General features: G+C 47.0%; 1 protein-coding gene across 1 annotated transcript in view; it reads left to right on the top strand.

Moving 5' to 3' along the window:
- Positions 1–14,403, top strand: part of LOC146189699 (ras-related protein Rab-37-like) — a 134,036-nt gene that overhangs the window by 46,457 nt on the left and 73,176 nt on the right. Inside the window, exon 2 of the mRNA XM_084604469.1 lies at positions 7,330–7,440. Within this exon, the coding sequence (XP_084460595.1) occupies positions 7,330–7,440 (111 nt within the window). The remainder of the gene's footprint in view (positions 1–7,329; positions 7,441–14,403) is intronic.

The following is a 14,403-nucleotide window of genomic DNA, read 5'->3' as shown; positions in this document are numbered from 1 at the left end:
ATGCAGTGGCAGTGCGTTCTCATTAGGTCTTTTGAATTGAATTGAATTGAAGTTTATTTGTCCACACACATTACAGTGGGAAGAGCGGACACTGGGCAAAAATCTGCATAATTCAGCTTGAGGTAGCACCCAGTGCCCCAAGAATACATGGGCAGCAGTGTGTTTCGCGAACACACTGCTGTCTTCTAATTCTTATCCTCACTTCATGTTCTCTTATATGGTTTGCCATATATTTCGTCGGTCATTAGTGAGATTTCGAATATGGCGATCCTAGCGAGATAGGGGAATAAAGAAGCGCCAATGCGCATGCGCCGAATGCTATGATGAAAGGACGAAAGGGAGTGTCTGTTACCGTCCTCCTGTGCGCTCCGACTCTGCTATAAAGACGCGACTAAATGTAGCTTGCTTAACTTCGCTGAGCGGACTGCTGAGCAATTTTTCTTTGCCCTTGCTGCGTCATTATTGGTAACTATTTGTAATAAACTTTACAAATTCATTTTTTAGAGTTCTTCTCGTGACAAACTTCTCCTCATCTTCCCTACAGATGGAGATGGAAACTTCTCTCCCTCTTTCTCGTTTTACTTCGCCGCCTTCCATCCACGGCTGGTGGCTCGTCCGTGTTTACAGCACTACGTCAAACGCCGAGGGCTTCAAGTACTAATGCTTTAGGAATAAAACTAAGACCTATTAGCAAGTAAGCAAGCAAAGAAACGGTCAGAATTTCCAGTACGCGTAGTAATGTCTGCTAGGGGATATGTTTCTTCTTCTAACCGGCTTGTACCTCCACACGTTTCGTGTGCGGCCGAGGCTATTTATTAAGCTTTGCTTCTTCGCATGATTTAACTTTTACACACGCCCCGCCGTGGTGGTTCGGTGGTTACGGCGCTCGAGTAATCCCGGCCGCGGCGGCCGCTTTTCGATGGAGGTGAAGAGCAAGGTGCCCCTTGTGCTGTCCGATATGTCAATACACGTTAAGAAACCACAGGTGGTCGAAATTTTCGGAAGCCTCCACAACGGCGTATCTCATAGCCTGAGTCGCTGTGGTATGTGAAACTCCACAAACCAAACCAAACCAAACTTTACACACGTTTCTTTCTTGAACGTATGTTCGTTCTAAATGTAACTAGGTTTTAAAAAAGGCGGTTTGGCCTAGTCCCTGTGAAATTCAATTCAATTCATTTTTATTCAGCATTTTTACAGAAAAATGCAGGGAGCGGGGACAAAAGGCAGCTATGTGGCAAGCTTGTTAAGGCTTGTTCAACTGAGGCTTGTTGAATAGGCAGCTCAATCAGCTATTGATTGATTGATTGATTATTGATTTATTCAGCCGCGTTGCATCATTTGCGAATTCCGCGGTCGAAAGCTGTGATGCGTTGCGAGGAGCCGGACATCCGTACTGCATGTACTCAGACGGCTTTGGTTGCGCTGTGCAGGGGTTTTCGCCGCATGCAGTTGAAGTGCAGTGCATCCTCTTGGAATATTAACGTGACCGAACGCAGAGGTTAGATAAACTAGCATAGTCTGTGCGCCCGAGCGACCTCTGCTATGAATCGCGTTAAGCGCTTATTGTGGTTCGTTTCATTTGCGACCTCAGCAGGAGTCCTTGGAGAAAGGCTACGGCAACTCCCTTATTGAGCGTCCTAAAAAGGCGGCCTGTCTGTCTCCATTGAATGCAGCTGCCGGCGTCCTCTTTATCAAGCACGTCATGTTTTTTCCCGCCGCATTGCTTGTTTATATATATATATTTTTCATATGCATGTTGGATTAAAACGGTATAGAGCTATTGAATATATCGCCCCTTTCAGCACATAACAGAAGCTCAACGTCATGTCGACGAGGTACGTATAATAAACGTAAGAAACTAACGAATCTTAATTAATTAGAACTTTCTTAATGCCGCCATCTTTTTTTTTACACCTTTTCGTTTCTGCTACTAGCGAACGTTAATTTAAGCTCCTCATAGCTTTTCCATAAGTTCTGCTGCTGGTAGAAAGGTAGGTGAAAAAAAAAGAAAAAGAAAGAGAGAAAGAAAGAAGGAAAGGAAGAAACAAAGGAAGGAAGGGAAAGATGACAAGAAAGATCATGAAGGAGATCAAGGAACCAAGGAACGCAGCTGGGATGAATGGAAGGAAGAAAAACGGAAAGAGGATGAGAGAAAAATGAAAGGAAGAAATAAGTGACTATTGCATGATCGAATAAAGGGCAAGAAAGGAGGGAAGGAACTCGCTGCTTTCATGCAGACTGCGGGAAGAGCAATAAGTGACCAGGTCCTCGGAAAGCGAGGCATTGGCGCAGCGTAGTGCAAGGCTGGATCCGCCCCTAACGGCTTCCTGCTTTGGAACACTTTCGCTCCTGTCTACGTGCAGCCTCATGCACGCGTGGTCGCGCCTGTTCTGGCGGCAGCGGCAGAGAATAGCGGTGGCGCAAATCCGTGGCTTCCCGAAGCCCGGTCTAATTAGGCGCCAGATGCCGGACACGCGCCAGGAATGCGGCGGTACGTTTTGTAGCCGCCTCAGGGGGCGGACCGTGGGCTTAGCTGATATGGAAGAACGCGAACATGTGTTAGATCTAGCGCCGGCACACAGACTGGCGTGCACGAACAAGGCGCAGTCATGGAATGCATGCTTTGCGCAGTGTGCTCTTATCGTCACTGAAATAAGCGAAAGGCAACGGAGTAAGGAGGCAATTGTAACTTTTTGTTTTCTCTTTCCGTGCAAAGAAAAAAAAAAAAACGGTGGTAACATCCCAAACTCTCTACTGTGATCGCTGCTAGCCCAACCTGGATCTAACGAGTGCCGTTTTTTTTTTTTTTTTTTTTTTTGCGAGCGTCTAGTGTGTTCTTGCATTGTATACGTAACTATGCTTAAAGGATCCGAGAGAGAGAGACAGAGAGAGTGAGATAGAGAGATTAAGCAAATAAGGGACGAGAGCGTGAGCACACTTTTGGTGAAGCCTCCCTATGCCCGGGAAGGGCCTTTAACCCGGAAAATACGGTCACGCATTCTACATGAGGCAGCTCTTCCTCTCCCATGCATCTCCGAATGCGCCGTGCGTTTCCCACCATGGCGCCATGATGCCCGCCGTCGGCTTTATCGATGTTCCGAGTAAATATTCACGAACGTGCCTCTGGCTTACGGTAGTTGGCAGGTGCTTCGACCTGACACTGATTGGTGGGCGAGTCTTGTGACGTCACAAAAGTACGTGGCATGACAGATTTGGTAGGAGCTGTTTAGAGAGGGTTAAACTTAAATCGAACTCGGTGCCCTTGTATCCGAGTCAATACTAGGCCTTGTAGGCAGGTTCGGTTCGTCAAACTTAGTTAACGCGGAGCTATGTAATCTTGTCGGGCAGTCTTTCATATAATGTGGTAGTTTTCGGCTGTGTGCTATAAAGTTTATGTGAGATATTAGAGGCACCGATCAAGGAATCAGGGATTAAACGACTACCAAAGTTTGTGTACGCGGACAAGTATCCTGGGGAGATCTATTAAAGGTCTCGAGACCTTTGGGGGACACTGAAGCTCCGCGTATGACATGATCATGCCATACGCGGAGCTTCAGTGTCCCCCAAAGTTTTCTCATAATGCCAGTTTAAGAAGGACAGGTGACCTCCCCACGGCTTTCGCAACGCACCTGTGGTACATGAAGCCCTTCCTGTCCTGTGTTGTCCCTCTTCGATTTCTTCCACGCATGCGCTGCCTCGCGCGGATCTCTCGACTCTTGCTTAAGTTGAAAGAGCGATTCGCGTACACCATCACACTTCTATTCTAATTTTATTTATCAAAAAAATCTAGGCTCAGAATTAGCATACAAAAGATGTAGGGAAAAATTGGGTCACCATGTACACGAAGGCAGTGTAAAACGGATTGGCACATTCTTTGGAACACACAACTGACGCAGCCTCGGGAGTTTTTGCTTCCTGCAGGGTGCGACCTTGGCAGTATGACCTTGGCGCGGCAGGGAATGGCGTTGGTAGTCTATCACAACGAATTGCGTCGATACCGGCTCGGCTTCTACCAGCGTAGAGCCCTGTGCATAATGATCGCTGTACCATTTCTGGTTTTGCAGTGCAGTCGTGTGACACGTGATAGCCGTAGCACCTCGGACACACTGTGAATGGTCGCTCACCTAAAAACGCCGTTTTGTTCAAGTCACTGTTGAGTAGCGGATTCAGGTAGAACGAAAGGAAGAAGATGGTTTGCACGGTATGAAAAAGAACTGAACTAGGGTAAATGGGGTACGCCTCAGTTCGCAGATGAGCCAACGTTTCGACAAGTGGACTTGTCTTCGAGGCATATACAATTTGTCACATCGACTTATGCAGACAGTCGTCTCGTGCTATAATGGCGAAAGCCTTTCTTCAGTTGACTGAGCAGGCTCTACAGTCACTGCTACAAATGCGTCTAGTGTAAGGATGTCACATAGCAAAGGCTGATCGAATTCAAAGAGGCCCATTGATTTTGCCCTCTACCCATTCTCGCCGTGTTATCAATCACATTGATAGTATATCGGATGCTGAATGCAGTGACTATCCCAGTTTTACATACCCTGCTATTCTGAGTTCTGTGCTTGTGGTCGCGGACGCGACGCTGCTACGAAACCCGGAAATGTTCCTGAAGTGCATCGCTTTAAAAGGCAAAACATGGAACCGCGCGTGTGTTGATCAGGCCTCGAGCGTCTGCACAGAGGCTCGGCAGTGCAGCAAACGAGGTCGTCAGCCGCTGACGAACTCCCACTCGTTCACCGGCATTGCTGTGCAGACATGTGTCAAACAGCGATGGTAGAGAGGGGCAGGAGAATGAAATTTAAACATCTACAGCAAGATAACGCTAAATTACAACTGCACGTGTGTGCGTGTGTGTGTGGGGGGGGAGGGGGGGGGGGAACCCCTGCCCGGAATTTCGCCTTGACGTCGCGTTAACAAAGTACGGACGACGACTTAATGAAGCACTCTAACCCAATGTTGCTCAGAGAGAGGCACCATGGTGGCGGGCGGGCAGACACAATCTCGTGATTTTCGTCTTATCTGGAATCCTGGAAAGCGTCCGCAGCATTTGCTCTATATGCCTACGGATATGAAAGCCCTTCATTAGCCCTTCGATATGTTGATCGGTCCTCTTTTCGTGTTCATTTTCTCGCCCAGCATGCTTTCCGTTCTGTCTCTTTTCCTTCCTGGGTTCATTCAACCATTGTGGTTTTATTTTGTGCGTGTGTGTGTGTGTGTGTGTGTGTGTGTGTGTGTGTGTGTGTGTGTGTGTGTGTGTGTGTGTGTGTGTGTGTGTGTGTGTGTGTGTGTGTGTGTGTGTGTGTGTGTGTGTGTGTGTGTGTGTGTGTGTGTGTGTGTGTGTGTGTGTGTGTGTGTGTGTGTGTGTGTGTGTGTGTGTGTGTCCACGCGCAGTTGAAGGAGGTATTGCAGACACAGACTCCAAATTTCCGGGCTGCGTGTCTTTTCTCTAATCATGCAAAACATTATTTGCACAAGAATCGCCACGTGGTATGATAGAATTGCTTCACCTAGACGCATCTGTTCCAATCAAAAGAGTAAAAAGATGAGTTTGGGCCACGTGAGGCATGAAAAAAGTGCGGTATGAATTTTTTTTTTTTCGTTGTTATAATTCAGTGCGACATCATAGCTAGTCTTCCTCAAGAACCGGCGGGGCAGCGGTTGCAGTTTTGTTAAGCTCGTTCGTCAGTTTCGTATAGTCGCCATCGCCGTCTTCAGCGCACCTACCACAGCACAGGCGTTAAAAATATTCTCTTTATATTTAGGAAGAAAAGATGAGAGATAAAGTGGCAGTGGAGAGCGAGAGAGTCCACGGGAGGTCCAGTGGCTTGGAAGGTTAAGGCAAGAATTCAGGAATGTCTCAGCCTGGAGGGGGTAGCGCGATACGAACACGGAAGGTAGCTATCGCGGAAGGAAGAGTTTGTGGCGAGAGTGGAGGAATGCGGAGGACACCCTAACCAGCGTGTGCAAACAGACATATATGTGAACTGTCACAATACTACTGCAAGCGATATTTCGCAAGAAGTCATCTTCAGAAGGAGGATAAGGAGATAGAAAGATGATGATATTAACTGGCAGAAGAAACCGGTTTGCTACCCTGCACTTGGGGGAAAGGAATGACGGGATATAACGATGAAAAAAAGAGGAGTAAAAGGGACAAACCTGTAATATGGGGAAGAAATCAGTTGGCCAAATGCGCACGTGAAAGTCACAGCCTGTTCTGCAGGCCCGACACTCTCAGGAAACAGCGAAATGTCTGGCAGGACTTCACTGCAGGTGATCGCCGTGGCTACGGTCCGAGAATCGTTATCTCCATCGGTAGGCGTGGGTCAAGGTTCTCATCTTCATAGTACGTACGGCAGTCCTAGGCGCCGCCTAAATACACTTCCGAACTTTATTATTATTATTATTATTATTATTATTATTATTATTATTATTATTATTATTATTATTATTATTATTATTATTATTATTATTATTATTATTATTATTATTATTATTATTATTATTTTTTTTTTTGCTGTTTCGCCACAGCTAGTTTTCAGACTTCCCCACTATAGGCCTGTAATCATCATGTGAGTTTTTTTTTTTTTTATGCTTCACGGTACCTACTTTGATCTTCGTTGGGAATTCCGTCGTTCGTCCGTTGATATACGGCGCACATTTAAACAGCATGAGGAAGAAATTTAAACTGTGAATTATTTAGCGGTCATACAGGAATATTATGGCCCGATAATTTAGTGTCGTACGCATCATTTTAAATAAGAAGATACGCGGCCAGAAATTTGGTGTCTGTATTGATTTAAGAAAGCAGTAGGTAGAACAGAGTACGTCGTTTCGTGCCCCATCTGGCTTTCAAAACTATACCGTCTGTTAGTCATAGTCATGGCGGTTGTCAGGAAACTCTCCTGAGATAGAAAATCAATGTCTTAGCTCACGGAGGAGACAGAAAGAAAATATGCATAGACACATGTGTACTGGTCGCTGGCTTAAGTGAGTGAGTTGAGGCTGGACTTAGGCATGGAGTATATATTCGCTAGCCATCACTTGAAAAAGTCACCCACTCATTCAACGAAGGGCATCTACATTTAACAAAAATTAAGGTACGGGGCAGACCAAATTTTGGAAGTGTTACGCCGAAGGGGCTAAATCTGCCTAACTGGTGAATTTCTACCAATCACAGACAGAACAGGTCAGAGGAAACGTGACTTGAAATTGCCCACTCTTGGCTGGTGTGAGGCGGTTTCGAGTGATGTCACGTTGTGTTTTTTTTTTTTTCTCGTGCTCAGCATCTGACTGACCGCTCCTCTTCCCGTCCTGGCGCAGGTGATGCTGGTGGGTGACTCCGGCGTGGGAAAGACGTGCCTGCTCATCCGATACAAAGACGGCTCCTTCCTCAGTGGAGCATACATCTCTACCGTCGGCATGGACTTCAGGGTCAGCCACTCCTCTGTGCAGGCCATACATATTCGGGCTTGCTCACATATTAAAATTATCACATGCGTAAAGCGGATAAACGATGTGCCATGAGCTTTCCGGTTTCACGCATTCTTCGTAATATTCGAAAAGAAAGCATCGATAACGGTGTTTATAAAAGCGTGAACGTTGCGCGTCTCGGTTGTCACCCAGTATGGGGTCTCCAAGATGTGGAAATTTATACGGAAGGCTCGGTTCTAGCATTATCGCCTCGCGAGAAGGCCGCCGCTCATGCGCACGGACGGCGCGAGTTGGTCACCCAGCTTTGAGGCGTGATGTCATAACACCTGTGGCGCTCCTGGCAGAGAGAGCGGGAGTTAGGCCGCCGTTCATGCGCACCGCCGTCTCTCACGGACGGCGCGAGTTGGTCGCCCAGCTTTGAGGCGTGACGTCATAACACCTGTGGCGCTCCTGGCGTAGAGAGCGGGAGTTAGGCCGCCGTTCATGCGCACCGCCGTCTCTCACGGACGGCGCGAGTTGGTCGCCCAGCTTTGAGGCGTGACGTCACACAGAGGTCATGCGAAAGGTCATTTCATGCGCACCGCCGTCGCACCGCAAAGGCTTGAAAGTGAAAGTAGTATTGCTTTCGCAATAAAAGTCTTGAGCGGCCACTTATGCGGAAGACAAGAGAGAAAAGAAACGAATCAGACTGCATGCGTTCAAGAAACGAATATTTATTTTCGACATGCCAAAGTTGCTCCGTGGGACGTCATAATGGAAAAGCGAACATTAATTTAGATCACCTGGGTTCCCTAGCTGAACAATCATTGAATATTTTTGTTTTCATCTAAATAAAACTGCCATTTTCAGTATTGCACAGGCGGATGACTAAGATTTTCCACCTTCAATGAGACAGAGTTATGCACCCTTTTCGCCAGAGGTGGCGCGTAACATGTGATTTAGACTGTCCAGGGCACCTAGCGGCACTTTTAATGGGAAATCTCCGACTAACGCACGTTGTGACGCTAGCTTAGGTGCTAGTTGGCGAGGGGTAAACAGGTCACATTTGCGATCTGTGTCCAGGTTGTTTCTCGCGCCACGATTGCGTGATCGCCACATGTATAGTTGCTTTTACGTCATGGCAGCTGAGTTCTGCTCCTGCATTCGAAGCGTTCGGATATGCACAGTGACGACTGCTTTTGCTATTACCTCGGCTAGCAATGGGGGCGAAGAAGCTGCAGTGGCCTATTGCGCTCGGCGACCGTAGAGATAAAAACGCGCAGAAACTCCGAAAGAATTGTCAATGCATGTGCAAGCATTCTTGATGCTGCTCATATTTCGTGACATTCGTGATTTTTTTGTGTTTGCTTCGAATTAATTTGCTTTATATTACTGTTGCCTTCATATTATCCTGTGGCGTGGATGAATTGCAATGAGCTATAAAATAATAAAAAATTAAAGGGCACTGCAGAATCTACATTGGAGTAATGCGAAAGCACGGATGCTGCTGTTGGTCGCTTCTGGTTGCTTCTAGTAGCTTAATTCACTTCTTGTATGCCCATTTCAGTCTTTGGTACTTTCAAATTGCGCGCCAATCCCTTCCTATGCCCTTTTTCGGCTCTACTTTCGGTTGCGTGGCGTCACATTCTTGACATCATATCCACTATGGCACCCGTTTCTCTCTTTCCGCTTCCACTTTCACCTTCCTCCCTTCCCTTACGGCGCGGTTTAGGTGTCCACAGAACAAGTGTGGCAGATACTGCGCCTTTCTTTTCCTGTGAACTGGTTATTTTAATTAATTACCTAATTAACTTATTGGCCTAATTAATTTTTCTGCAACAACCTTACGTCAGCCTCTATCGATTGACACCACTCACTAACCTCTACCACTTCTCAATTACAACTGCTGCGGACACGATTTTGCGGACGCGGTCTGCGGACAGGGTCTGTGAACATAGCGAATTAACGCTTTCGCGTTAATAATCCCTTATTATCAGGTACTAACTGATTAAGTAATCGGCAGTAACTTACCACTGGTTGCACAGCAACGATTTTCCTTTTAACGTGTTAAATATGAACTATTCTAGTATCAGCTGGTTAAGTACTATATGCATAAGTGTCATGAAAGCTATCAGATTACGTTTTTTTCTGCTCACGCATCCCGCCGTGCTTTATTACACAAGCATAACTAGAATTATTTGGTGGCGACTGTCTTGCTTGAAAGACGCGGCGTCGTTTGGTTTCGTTTGTGGTGTTTGGCGCAAGAAAGCGACATCGGCCACGAGGGATACCGTGGTGAAGGGCTCTGGAAATGTAAGCATACTCAGGTGTTATGTTGTGCGTTACGTTATGTACAGGCGGATTTGCTTTGGGAGTTGCCTAAGAATGCATATGCAATGAAAGATAAGCGCTAGCGCCAACTCTAGGGACATAATCCATCTGAGTTACACCAGCGCCCAGGACATAAAGCTCAATACTTTCACATATTTATCGCATGACGTTGTATTCTAGCTCACCAAACTTTTCTACTGCTTTAAGTTTGTGCCGGTAATATAGCTGGGCAGTTGTAAAACTCGTACCGGACGCGAGCGGCGATGTTGTAGGCGTTATTTTAGCCTCTCCTTATCGGCGCGCGTAGGCTCCGTTGCATGCACATGTGCACTGCAGTGAAGTGCCCTTTGGCGTTGAGCTGGAGGTAGGTTAACGCAAACGCTTCGTGACTTGTCGGCCTCCTGTTCAGCGAATATCGGCCAGCTGCGTTCTTTTTTTAGATGAACGGCTCTTGTACAGACGTCCATACAGTATTCTGGAACGCTTGAATGCCCGCACTCAGTTGAAACGTTGTGAAATTCATCGTTGCCTGCCTGGCTGAATATCGTTCTTGGAAAAGCGAGAAGTAAGCCCCCCCCCCCCCCCTATGGGAATGTGTAGGAATGATAAGGTGCCGTTCCGAGCTCTACACCACATGCCAATAATGCGAATGAACTCCTCAGTGCCATTGATAGGTTCGTGGATGTCTGTACAAACTTTCAGCACGAAGAATAAATACAACGAGTTCTTTATCGTTATGATGTGAGAGATGTCATGGGCTTGAACATCCTGCGGTTGTGCGCGTTCGCGGACAGCGTTGAGTTTTTGTCATGTTCGACATGCCACACTTTAGTGACTCTGATCTCCGGCACATGCAGCGTGCAGAGTGCGGCCAATCACATCTTCTACATTCTTGGCCCTCGCTCAACGCGACTGACGTGTCACGTCACCGCTGGCAGCTTTGTTATCAATGTTGTGACTGGCACTGTGTAGGCCCACGGAAGGCTGAGCCATACAGTCATTTGGGGATATGTTCACTTTAGACATTTCAAGGCGTGTGGCGACGCCTTTGTTCGACCTTGGTCCTCATCTGATGGCGAAGGAGTTAGAAAGAGGCATATGAACTGCCATGAACTGCGTGCAACGGATGTACATGCTAACCCGGACAAGGGATGCCTATACTAACACATTCAGTAAAGCGGATAATTGTCCCTCTTCCTGCCTGTGTACTTCATGGTGCGCTGCCTCATAAACTATACTAACACAAACGTGCATTCACACATGAACCTCTGCATTAACAGCGCCACACGAAAAGAGACGAGAGCTCTGTATAGTAAGAGGCGCATAAGTCCGAGTTTTCTATATTCTCTATGTGGAGGGGGATATCTAGGGAGTTAGAATATATCGTAAGGAACTCGGACAAGGAGAAAAGAAAAGAAGCGACTCTCAAGCAAGCCATGAGTGTCATGACTTACAAGGTGGGCGACATGCTTTTCTAATGATTTTATCTCCTTGAATGACGTGGCGCTGTCGAAACAGGCAAAAGTATACGACCGTAAAGGCATTCGTTGGTCACTTAGATATATACTGACTGTGCGGGTTCGCCGCAGTCTCTTTACATCCTGCGACGGTCAAAACGTTAGAAATCAGTCGTTTAGACCAAAGGTGAATCTATGAATTTGAGACGAACATCTCCCACTCACTCCCACACGCTAGTTATATCGCAGCAAGTGAACATGGTATCGGTAAACGTCGCAAGGAAGGGTAGAAGTTGTGTACAAGACTACACCGTTATAGCGTACTGCTCTAAGAAACTGAGGAGACGCTGCGAAAAAAAAAAATAAAGAAGAAACTGCGGGGGCAGTGTCTGCTCTTGAAACTGGTTAATGGTAGGCTTGAGCTCGGTCGTGAGCAGACCATGCAGCTGCGTCTGAAAGGCCATTACCAGGAGTTCCGCAGGAACCCGGAAGACACTGAAAAATGATGCCCCTTTCCTCAAAACCGCGATGGTAAATTTATCTCACCTCTGACGCCCATTTCTCCCGACTACCATGGCATAGGTGCTTTGTAAACCGCGCTGTGAGCATTGCAGGCTACGTTCTACAAGCGCACTGCCATTTCGTGGCTGCTGTTTGCGGGTTCTAAAGGGGACTTGAGCGTAATGTACTCGTATGCTGTTTATGAAACAGGGCCAATGATATACGCAGCCGTAAGAAAACAAAATATCGGAACGAGAACTTAGAAAGCATGGCAGTAGCAGCTCCATCCTTGGATATAACGCCGCCAGGACGTCTATGCACAAATGGCATACGGTGCTCATAACATCACAAAAAGCGACTACATTTTCAGAGTTTTCTTTCCTTTTCATCTTTGTCCAACTCGCCATTTTTGACGCATTCCCTCGGAAGGTCGGCAAATACACGCGTCACTGGTCCTGCATTAAAAAAAAAAAAAAAAAAAAAAAAAAACATTTGCACAAGAAGGTACATCAAAAGCAGTAATATTCCTGTGCATATGTTTTACACTAAAATGTATAACATCGTTTTTGTTTCCATAAATGTATACAACGGGGCAGATCTCGGTAAAAGCTTCCTCGCCTGGACATGAGTGCTTTTAAAACTGATAAAATAGCAGATGCGTCAGGCACATCGGTTGTTCAGAAACTATAACAGAAACCACAGAATATATGTAGCAGGCATAATCTCAGGCCAAATACAGCAGAAAAAAAAATGCATGCCACTAGAAGCCCCATTGGCTTTAAAAACTTGGGAGAGCTACGAGACAGATGGTGAATATAATGGCTTCGGATCTCTCCAGTCTATACGAACGCCTGTAAATGTGGTGTCTGACGTGTGCGTGCGAAGCTATAGAGAGAAGCGCGAAGCCGGAAGCGAGCGATTCTCTATTCCGGGGGATCCGCCTGCAAATGGACTGGAAAGTAGCCCCGCGGGCCAGTATCTCACTCCTCCGCATCTTGGCACGGCTCCCCGAAAGTCATGGGGCTCGGCCACGCTGTCTTCACGGTTGGCCCGACGTCGTACATCCGGGCTTCTTTCCTTTCCTTCCTCTTTTTTCACCATCAACTTCGTGCTGGAGTGTGAAGTTTCTTGTTTTTGCACTCTTCGCTTCTGGTTTCCTCCGCTGGCTGCGCCTTCGATCTTCTTGTACGCCGGTGAGGCCGTGCGTGACGGATGGTCTCCGTAGCTGGACTCGGGGGGTGGGAACCGGACTCTGTGCAGCGAGCGAGCGAGCCCGGCGGCGTCCAGCCGATTACCCGAGCTACGCAACTGCCAGGCTTACTCATTGGGTGCGATGTCACTGTGGGCGAGCTTCGGGAATCGATATCGATGGAAGACGCCCCAATAAACATTGTAACGTGTCTTCGCTATTTATGTGTGGTGCGTACAATGGTGCGTGCAACGTTTCTATATTGAGGTAGTAGGGAAGCCGACAAAACTATGCCCTCTACAACGCCCTCACTTCATTTTTTACACGAGTACAGCCGGCCAAATCTTTAACCGGCGTGCGTGATGGCCGCCTTTTCTGTGCTCCTGCGCCCTAGGGCAATAAAACTTGTCGGAAGGTCAAGATTAAGCAAACACTTGGCGAGTTCTTGGTTATACTTGGATTTTTCGCAGGTTAACTCCTCTATAACGCCCAGAATCACATAAAATGTGGCCGTCACGCACGCCAGTTGATTTGAGGGGCTGTACAAGGTTGAGCAATGCCTCCCAGGGAACAGGGTGTGCTTATGTAAATTGCAACCGGTAACTTCCGGTGACTATAGAGCTATACTGAGGACGCCGGAAGTGAGGCTAAGCGTCTTTTTTTCTGGCCGAATACTTTTGTACGCTAGTCGTAATGCCCGCAAAATGGCTTTTTTTCTTCTTTTTTTTTTTTCTGCTGCATGTGACATTTTGACTGAGCTGTACACGTCACGAAAACAGGAATGCTTGTGCAACAACAGTTTTGGGTGGATAGCTTACGTATAATTTCAGTGCGGTAACTAGTGGCTTTATTTGAAAACAGTTTGTAAATAGAAAGTGGAAGCGTCGGAACGCGCATAAGCACGTTGAAACACCGCTGGCCGTGTTTCCTTCGGGCTTTTCGCGTCACTTGAGAGGAGAAGTGAAAGAAAAACGCGAGGGAATGCGAGACTGTAAGCGCCAAATAAAACGACAGTGAGTATATTTCAACAGCCTTGAATGTCGCCACGGGTGGCGCCCACGTCTCAGTTTTACTGCTGTCTTATAGACGCACGCGCGACGCTAGTGTGCCTTTTAAACTAGCCTGGCATTCTGCGTTTTATATGATGTCCTTCTCTCGCGTTTGTACCGACGTGCGGAGATGCACGTTTTTTCGTTCGCGGAAGAGGATAGCACAAAACACGTGGGCTTCGGAAGACGAATGGATATGTTGACTTTACGAGTCCGAGATGTTATCAGAAACAGTTGGCTGGAAAATGCGGGCAACAAGAGCAAAGTTCGGTCGTCGAGCCAGCTTTAGGAGTATTGTGCTTGTTTCAGTGGAAGTCGAGAATAGTGCAATAATAATTCGTTCGTAAACAAAAACAAAGAGACTTTAAAAACTGTGAGCGTGAAATGCAAATGCTTGTCCGTACTCTTATAATCTAGAGTACCCAAGAGACGGACACTGTTGACATAAGGAGGCTAG

This window comes from Amblyomma maculatum, chromosome 5 (genome assembly GCF_055883805.1).
Source record: "Amblyomma maculatum isolate TAMU_Amacu chromosome 5, ASM5588380v1, whole genome shotgun sequence".
NCBI lineage: Eukaryota > Metazoa > Arthropoda > Arachnida > Ixodida > Ixodidae > Amblyomma > Amblyomma maculatum.
Note: the sequence above shows the minus strand (reverse complement) of the source record. Positions and strands in the feature narration are given on the sequence as shown.